The sequence below is a fragment of the Berghia stephanieae genome, chromosome 4 (genome assembly GCF_034508935.2).
Source record: "Berghia stephanieae isolate SIO BIC M18660-M18661 chromosome 4, UCSD_Bste_1.3, whole genome shotgun sequence".
Taxonomy (NCBI): domain Eukaryota; kingdom Metazoa; phylum Mollusca; class Gastropoda; order Nudibranchia; family Aeolidiidae; genus Berghia; species Berghia stephanieae.
Genome location: NC_088363.1, coordinates 51,138,282 through 51,147,053, shown reverse-complemented (window position 1 = coordinate 51,147,053; position 8,772 = coordinate 51,138,282). Strand labels below are relative to the sequence as shown.

The window sequence follows — 8,772 nt, the reverse complement described above, 5'->3', positions numbered from 1 at the left end:
ATCACTTTGAACGGCATCAAACGTTTACAGTGCATTTGTAAACATCGATTTATAGTAGTCGACACAATTAGTAGCCTTCCTCCTCCATTTTCATGCTTACAAGCTTGTCAATTTGGCGTTTAAAAAATGCCAAAAAAAATTTTTAATGTGTTTTTTCTTGGGGGGGGGGGGAGAGCCATTTCTATTGGGAAAATTGTGACGTGAACTCTTTTGCAGGTCTGATAACCCAAATTGTTATGGTCTCACTGTTGTTATAGAGATACTCTCAAAAAATCCATTATATTGCCCATTACAACAATGTTAAACAAGCATTTGGTTATCAGCCTAAAAAAAAAAGTTGAGTATTTTAGACCATTTGGAATTTTCCTATGTCTTATTTAGCATTTTAAAAAACAATTAATCTGGCATTCTTGTTTCCTTCCTTTTCCGTCATCTCCGCTTCCACTTCCTTTCTGCATCGAGTTTCAACCATGCCAGCCGTAGGTTTCACTTTCATTTGTACAAAAGAGAAAAAAATGTTACCAAATACTTTTAAAACTGCGCTTTTATTCGTTTATTTCAAATCTTATTATTGTACGACAATTCTATCTCACGCAATTTACAAATTTACAAAATAAATGAGCAAATGTGACTGTTCTTGTGCCCGGCCCATGCCATGCCGCCGCCGCGTGTTGTGTTTCTCCATGAACTGACAATATAATAATAATAATAATAGGGCACTTAAATGATGGGCCATATCTATGTCACAGTTAGTTCTTCCATTCACTTGCGTGATCGCTAGTTATCGTTTGTTAGCCGCAGGCTAAAACAGTAATGCCAAAACTCCGGTTTCACCGGGAATGGTCTGGCTGGAGCAAAAAATCCTGGCTTACAGTACAGTTACAGCACGGCTACGGGCAAATTCCGGTGAGGTCAAATTATTCCAAGGTTCAACCACCACATCATCACTGCCACTACTAATACAATCAACACCACTATATCGTCATACTCTAGACTTGAGAGGTGGGCCGGTGGAACCGACATTTTAGTTTTAGCTCCTTTACTTTTACTTTTTACCGTCGTAATAAGTCTAGCATCTCCTCGCGGCGATTGTTGGGGAAAGTGGGTTTGGGAGACCTTCCATAAGCTACTACATCCCAAGTATTCTTGGTCTAGTAGGGGGTTTGGGAGGGGGGAAACTTTTTTTTTTTAGTCTCCCCCCTCCCAAACCCCCTACTAGGCACTTTGATAACTCCAGTCCAGTGGCCGCCGATAGGCTCACTGTAAGGTGAAACTCGTTTTTTGGAACTTTATTTTTGACCCTTTACTGTTTTGGTCACCATGGCGTTATTTGTGAACCTATGTGACTAACTTTGGTATCATTATAAAGAGCATAAAACAAGCTTTCTAACGGTGTATTTCATTCTTAATTCTTGATTGTATTTCTCAGAAAGCTTATGTAATAAAAATTTATAAATATTTTAATTATAAGAACTTTTTAAATTATGGATACATTTTAATTATACTTCATACATCGATAGACAATTAATTGAAGAATATCTCTGCCAAATTTCATCAACATTGAGACACTCGCTCATTATTTTATTTTTTCCGCCATCAACCCCACTTTTTAGGACAAAAACCTCATATTTTTTTCCATTTTCATTTATCCTTAATTTTTTCCATACTTTTCATCCATGAAAATGATTTATATGAAAATAAAGCTTATTTTCTGACCATTAAAATGATACCTAACACTTGCCATTTATTTTTTAATTGAAACAAAATTACTGAAAACAATAAGCGGGCCATGTTGACTGTAAAACTCAAAATTTCCCGATCGCCGCGAGATGCTGGTTTTGAGGCAGCAGTGAGATCACAGATTCTCTCTGTAAAATTGACAAAAAATTTCAATATAAAAATATAAATAACTCTGGAACCGTAGGTCGTAGAGAAACAAATAAAGTATCAAATTTTATGTTTTTTCAAGTCCTATCCCCCTGACTGAGTCAAATCAAGATATTTTGAGATTGAAAATTTTATCAAAGTGCCTACCCCTACACTAGAACTTCTAGTAGGGGGTTTGGGAGGGGGGAGATTTTAAAATAAAGTTTCCCCCCTCCCAAAACCCCCTACTAGAACAAGAATACTTAGGATGTAGTAGCTTATGGGAGGTCTCCCTTTTGTATCGTTTAAATGGTATGAAAATAAGCTTTATACTTCATTTTCATATAAATATTAAATCATTTTCAGGGAGGTGGTAAGTCTGAAATATTAGGGTTAAGTGAAAGTGGATAAAAATATGTACACAACTACTACTACTCCCACCACATCAACATCGTACAAACTACGACAACAGCCATTACTGCTTTACTACAGACTATACAATACCATGACTATTTTAGGTTTTGGAGTATTAGTATTACTTCATTTGAAATAAAGGAATTTCGGGATGGTATTTGTAAGGAGGTTAACAAAAGGCTGGCTCTATTTCTCCGAACACTGGAAATAAATGCACTATGTCTCAGAAGGGGGGGGGGGTACTAAAAAGTCTCTGGTTATTTATTATCTGAACACTTGGGGAAAAACTTGAAAAAAAACTATCTAATTCAAATTCTTGAATGCTCGGCAAAATAATGCTGAACTCGGAATGCTCAGTAACATAGAGGTAAATCGGGTATCATTGTTATTTCCGAGTCCCATCCCTCTGATTGGATCAAAAGAATGTTACATAGTTTTTAATTTATTCAAAATGTCTAGCTGTGCATATTTGAAAATTTTCCAAATTTTTAATTGTATATTTTTCATTTTGTTCATTTCTTTGTCAGTCAGACATGATCTATTATATGTTTTATTACAGAAAGGACAAGCCAAGTCTGGGAAAGGAGGCAAAAAGAAAGTCTCCATCCGTTACTTTGTTGACTGCACCCACCCAGTGGAAGATGGTATCCTTGATGTGACTAACTTTGTATGTATTTTTTAAGTTCTATTTTTAAAAATTATTATTGTTTGAATTTCTTTTATGCAGCAGTCTTTGTTTATAAACACTCCGGTCTTTGGCAAGATTCTGTTAAAGACTTGTTTAGGTCAAGAAACTATATAAATTTACCCTTTTTATAAGTGTGTTTACTGATTTCACTTAGGCGTTGGAAGAAATGTTAAAGAACAATATGATTTACAGAAACTATATGCTTTGTATGTGATTCACTTCTCTCTATTATTATTTTGACATCTTAGTCATGAAATGGACAGCGAGCTCATAAAAACAGCATTGAAGGGGGGGGGGGAGCAAACCAATAGTCACAGTAGTTAGGATAGACCAAAAAGCTTTCAACCCACTGCCTACGGAAATTTTGATAAAAATGAAATTTCTACTCTAATTAGAGCATAGGGTCATTGACATAGCATGAAAACCAGCATCTGCTTTTAGAGATAATTAAAAGTTAACCCTCAAATATGATTTCAGTATGTGGGTTTTATGTGGCATTGTAGACCTGCCACCAGCTCTTTCCCCATTTTAAAATTATTTTGAATCCAGAAATATCATCGTCGTTGCATCTTTATCTCTCAGATTTTCTCAATTTTGTTTCTGAAGATTGCAAATCTGCATTGCATTTTCTTGTAAACTAAATATTTCTTTACTGATTCTATAGTACATGGTGAATGCCTTAGGTTACTCTAATCAATTTTTTGCAATTACTTCATTAATTAGCTTTTGTTGTTCCTGGGGTCATCTTCCCCAGTGAAATGTATTAGGGTTTCCTTCCCTAACACAGCTATCCTTGCGATGGCAAACTGTCCTTTTGTTCTTCACACTTTAGGAGAAATACTTGTTGGAGAGAATCAAGGTTGAGGGGAAGACCGGCAACTTTGGAAACAGATTGTTTCTTACTCGCAACAAGACCAAGATTGAGCTTACAGCTAGTATTCCTTTCTCTAAGAGGTAAGTATCTGACATTGTCATAAGGCACTGTTGATAATAAAAGCCACTATAAATAGTTTCACAAGTTTTTTTTTTGTCCCACAACCTTTGTTGCTTCGTATATATGGCTTGAAAGGTCACTGACTTGGTTTCAACAAGTCGGACAAAGCTAAGCTATTAGCTAATTAGAGTCGATTAAGTTATTATAGTTCCAAGTATAGAAAGGTTGACATTTCCATTCATAAACAGGATTGACCTTTTCCTCATTACTGGACAGGCACTCCACTAACCCAGTTAAGCTCGTCTTGATAAATGGACCTGAGTATTACTCGAGTTAATGACTCCAAATGTCCTTAACTTGGTTAATTTAATTGATATGAGCAATTAAGTATTATTTTATAACAATCATGTCCAGATCAGACATGGGGTTCGAAAACGAGGTATGGAAAATACACTCTTTTCCTAGTCTTTGATAGTAAATTATCTTAATTTTATTTTTATTTCATTGATTTTAATGTACAATTCGGTTAGAGGCATTATTTGGGCAATACAGTCAAAGTCACTAAATAGAATATTGCTACCAAGTAATCAAAACAATATATATTCCTTTTGCAGAGGCTCCTACCCACCATCTTTGTGATTTTGCATTCAAAGCAAAAATTCCATGTTTTAATAGGGGGAATTATTTTTATTTTTTTAAGATCCTATCTAGTAAACACAGTAATTATGGCAGATGGGTATCATAGACGAGAATGCAGTTTATACCAATTACATTTTTCAATGCCATTGTGCATCGAGAAAAATGCCATGTGTTCAATGGCTAGACGTCTTTAAAATCTGTCTGGCTACGAACAAATCCTGCCTAGTGGCGACCTTAGTCAGAGCAGGGAATTCTTTATTTGTTGAGGGAAGATCGAAAGTCTTGCCTGGGTCACATAAATTTTGAATCCTCAATTTGGTCTCAAATATTGCCTCCTAAAATCTGACAACTTTTTGCACTTCTAACATTGCAATTACAATGATTTCAAGGAAGCCTCTTTCTCAATTTCTTCCTCCTTATTCTTTGCCTTTTTTTTCTTGAGGCATTAGCTGAGATTAATAAAGCCCAACTGCTCTTACAATTCCAGGCTATTATTCAAAATGTTCCTCCTTTTTTACTTTTTGTCGCCATCGGCTCTGATTTTTGGTTTTGCTGGTATCTATAAAGTTCAAAAAGAAAGAACATTGCTGTGGAGAAATGCGGTTTTGGTTCTAAGAGCCATTGAAAATACTGCCTATTTAGGGGAGGGAGGTCCTAACAAAGCAGAAAGTCGCTAGTGTGTATGAGCAGTTGGTCTTTATTCACCCCAGCAAATGCCTCATGATTATAGGCAAATGATAGGAGGATCAAATTGCCTCAATCTCTACTCCAAGCAAATTGAGGAGAAAGGCTTCCTTGAAATTGTAATTGCAATGAAAGGAATATAAATAGTCGTGTTAGATTGTATGTATAGATGTGCGTGGTGAAGCATGATGAGTTAGTGATCATATTTCATAAAATGACCTAAGTGTTGACACTTTAATCAAGACATTTAGGGAGATCAAATAAATAATTATTGCTGGCATAGAACAACTACACTGCTGTCAGCTTAAGATAAACTGATAACCTCGGGGAATGCAGCCAATATTACAATTTTTTTCCCAGACAGAGACAACTCTCTGGGTGGGGTTTCTTACCTCCCATAGTGGGCAGGGAGGCACTTACTGTGTCTTCTATCCACCTCTATCTTTTTTCCAACATGCTTTCTGTCTTTCTTGGAATGAGATTGCTTGGTTTTATCCAGGCCCTGGCGGATACCCTAGCTGAGAGGGAGACAGTCAAATGTATAGTTATTTTGGGAGATGATTTTTTTTCTTTGCCAAATATCTCTGTTGTGCACTCTATTGTTTTGTTTACATATCATATTTGAGTGTATCCCTCTTAGTTGGGACCTGTGCTTGTGTCTGGATCAGATTTTTAGGTGATCTTAAACTAAGAGCTTGGATAGTGTGCTCTACGTCTGTTTCCTATTTGAACCAATTCTCTGTCTTACCTTTTCTTGGGTGCTTTAATTGTAATTCTAGAACTTTTTACTGGCGCTGATATGACCTTAATGTGTTGCAAGCGCCGTAAAACCCTTTAAAACAAACATGAGAAACGCTGTTAATGGCTGCGTACTCATTTTACACCTGAATACTGTGAGAGAATGAATAAAGAGCCTTTTCCAATGACTCAACTATGCGCCAAGCGAGACTCAAACCCAGGATCTTCTGATCCAAAAGCGAGCGTCATATCACAAGACCACATAGCCGCACAGTATAATATTTAACAATGCCGATGGTTTTCCTCAGATCCGCGATGGTTTTCCTCAGATCCGCGGAAATCCGCGATTTTTGAGTCAGAGGAGGAATTTCCTCTTTTTTAAAAAGTTATATTTCCCAGGGATGCCACTTTTCCGGTTTTAGCCGGAAATCCGGTTTTTTTACCACCAGCCTGTTTTAATCCGGAACCTCGGTTTTTGTCCGTCGTCACTATTCAAAAAAAAAAAAAATTTTTTAAAGAAGAAAAAAATCGCGATCGAGATTTGAGCCGGAACTTTTTCGCCGGGTGAAAAATTTGGGCTGTCACCGCCGGTCGAATATTTGGGCACCGAAATGGTAGTTTGTCTACGCCAATCCCCATCACAATTCCTCCTTTTAAAAAAAAAAAATTATAAATAGACAGTGATTTTGAGAATTTCTCAGAAATTTTCCGCTGAATTTGCCGTGTCAAACATTTCCCACAAAATCACCATTGCCATTATGTCTTATGTCATATTTTGACACCTGTGCATTAGTCTCGTGAAATTTATTGACGGTCCCGTTTTTATGACGTCGGGCCAGACTATATGGCACCAGATGTCACAATTGACACAGACGACAGTGGTGTTCGTTGATGGTTGAAGGGGAAGGGGAGGGACAAATCTCTCTCTCTCTCTCTCTCTCTCTCTCTCTCCTCTCTCCTCTCTCTCTCTCTCTCTCTCTTCTCTCTCTCTCTCTCTCTCTTCTCTCTCACTCTCTCCTCTCTTTTCTCCTCTCCTCTTTCTCTCACACTTTCCCTTTCCCTTCCCTCCATTTCTCTTTTCTTCTTTTTTTTTTTTTTGATATAGAATTCCTAAGATCAATTCATAAATTATTCTGGTAGAGAAGTCTCTCTCTCCTCTTCTCTCCTCTCTCTCTCTCTCTCTCTCTCTCTCTCTCTCTCTCTCTCTCTTCTCTCTCTCTCTCTCTCTCTCTCTCTCTCTCTCTCCTCTCTCTCTCTCTCTACCACTACTACAACCACCACCACACCATCATCCATAGCACCACTACTACTACAAATAACACCACATCATCCCTACCACCACTACTACTACAACTACCACTACATCATCATTCCTACCACAGCTACAACAACCACCACCACACAATCATCCATACGACCAGTACTACTATAATCACTACCACATCATCCCTAACACCACTACTACTACAACCACCACCACATCATCATCCCTACTACAACCACCAAATGTAATTATACTTTCAACTTTTGAAATTCTCCGAGTCGGGTCAGAAATTGCTGCGAGACAAATTTTGGATTACATCTCAGTGAATTTGAGTGAAGTTTAAATTTATAGGTTATGGTTGCATGGGTGGGTCATGAACTTCACAATGAAAAATTTTCCTTTTTATGTGACCAGTCATTCTCACCCCTGATAGCTATTGATATTGATTTATCTATATTTTGTTTTCAGCACCTTATTTTATCAATTTGAAAACTGTTAACTCTCCTTTCTGTTGTGTGTTATTTGCTCTCAATTGCAATAATAAGTACTGAAACAATATTCCAAATTTGATATTTTACAAAGCCCTTGACGTTGATTTGTATCTCGTCCGCGCAAATTTTCAGGCTTTTTTTTAATATGCCTGGTGGCATCCCTGATTTCCCTCAATCAAATGTACTGGCAGTGAGAGATTTGATGTGTGGTGGAACAAATAGGTGCAGTATCCCACTCTCTAGAAGTTAGCTAGAGTAATAATGATAGTCTATCATCTCAATTGCTCTAAAAATGTGTGTGTGGAGGGAGGGGGGTGAATGCTGTAAAAATAATGGGGCTTAAAGGCAATCATTCAAAAATTTTCCTCTTTGGCACCATCAGCACTGATTTAAGTCCAGTATAACTTGTGTGTTGTCAGTTCTGCATTCATTTATTTTATGTTGAATTTATTGGGGTGGTAATACGTTGTTTTTTTGTTTTTCAGATATCTTAAGTTCTTGACTAAGAAGTATCTACACAAAAATAACCTCAGAGACTGGCTCCGTGTTGTTGCAACATCCAAAGATGGTTTTGTAATGCGATACTACCAGATTAACCAAGATGAAGAGGAGGAAGATGAAGATTAATTATATTGTTCACATGTTGGTCATGTGTTTTATGTAATAAATAACTCCAACCATAAATTAAGCTTGATTTATTTCTTTTTAAGACTTTAATTTTGTGGGATGGATGTGGGTCGAACTACACATATTTACAAGTCTGCAATTACTGATTGATTTTTTAACATTGTTGTAATGGAGAGTCTGGGTGGGGTTCCCTACCTCCCATAGTGGGGAAGGAGGTACTTAATGTGTCTACTGTCACCCTCTGTCTGTTTTCCAATTGCTTTCTTACTTGGAATGAGATTACTTAGTTTTGTCCTGGCTCTGACCAGAGGGAGCTGGGAGGAAAACAGTCGAATATATAATTATAGTTTTGGGATAATTTTCTTTTCCTTGTAAATCATCTCTCTCTCTGTTACTGTTATGTACCTACTATTCTTTTTTTTATTTT

The 8,772-nt window shown here is 37.0% G+C and overlaps 1 protein-coding gene across 1 annotated transcript; it reads left to right on the top strand.

Annotated features, from left to right (window-relative positions):
• The first annotated feature begins 412 nt into the window (after positions 1–412).
• Positions 413–8,402, top strand: LOC144970774 (large ribosomal subunit protein eL22-like). Its single transcript, XM_078910781.1, has 4 exons — positions 413–479; positions 2,840–2,947; positions 3,801–3,922; positions 8,204–8,402. The coding sequence occupies exons 1-4, from the start codon at positions 471–473 to the stop codon at positions 8,343–8,345; spliced, it is 381 nt and encodes a 126-aa protein (XP_078766907.1). The 5' UTR covers positions 413–470; the 3' UTR covers positions 8,346–8,402.
• The last annotated feature ends 370 nt before the right edge of the window (positions 8,403–8,772 follow it).

Excerpts from the sequence above, each read along its gene's own strand:
- LOC144970774 (XM_078910781.1), top strand. Across the intron at positions 2,948-3,800 it reads TCCTTGATGTGACTAACTTT|GAGAAATACTTGTTGGAGAG; the intron begins GTATGTATTTTT and ends TTCACACTTTAG. Across the intron at positions 3,923-8,203 it reads AGTATTCCTTTCTCTAAGAG|ATATCTTAAGTTCTTGACTA; the intron begins GTAAGTATCTGA and ends TTTGTTTTTCAG.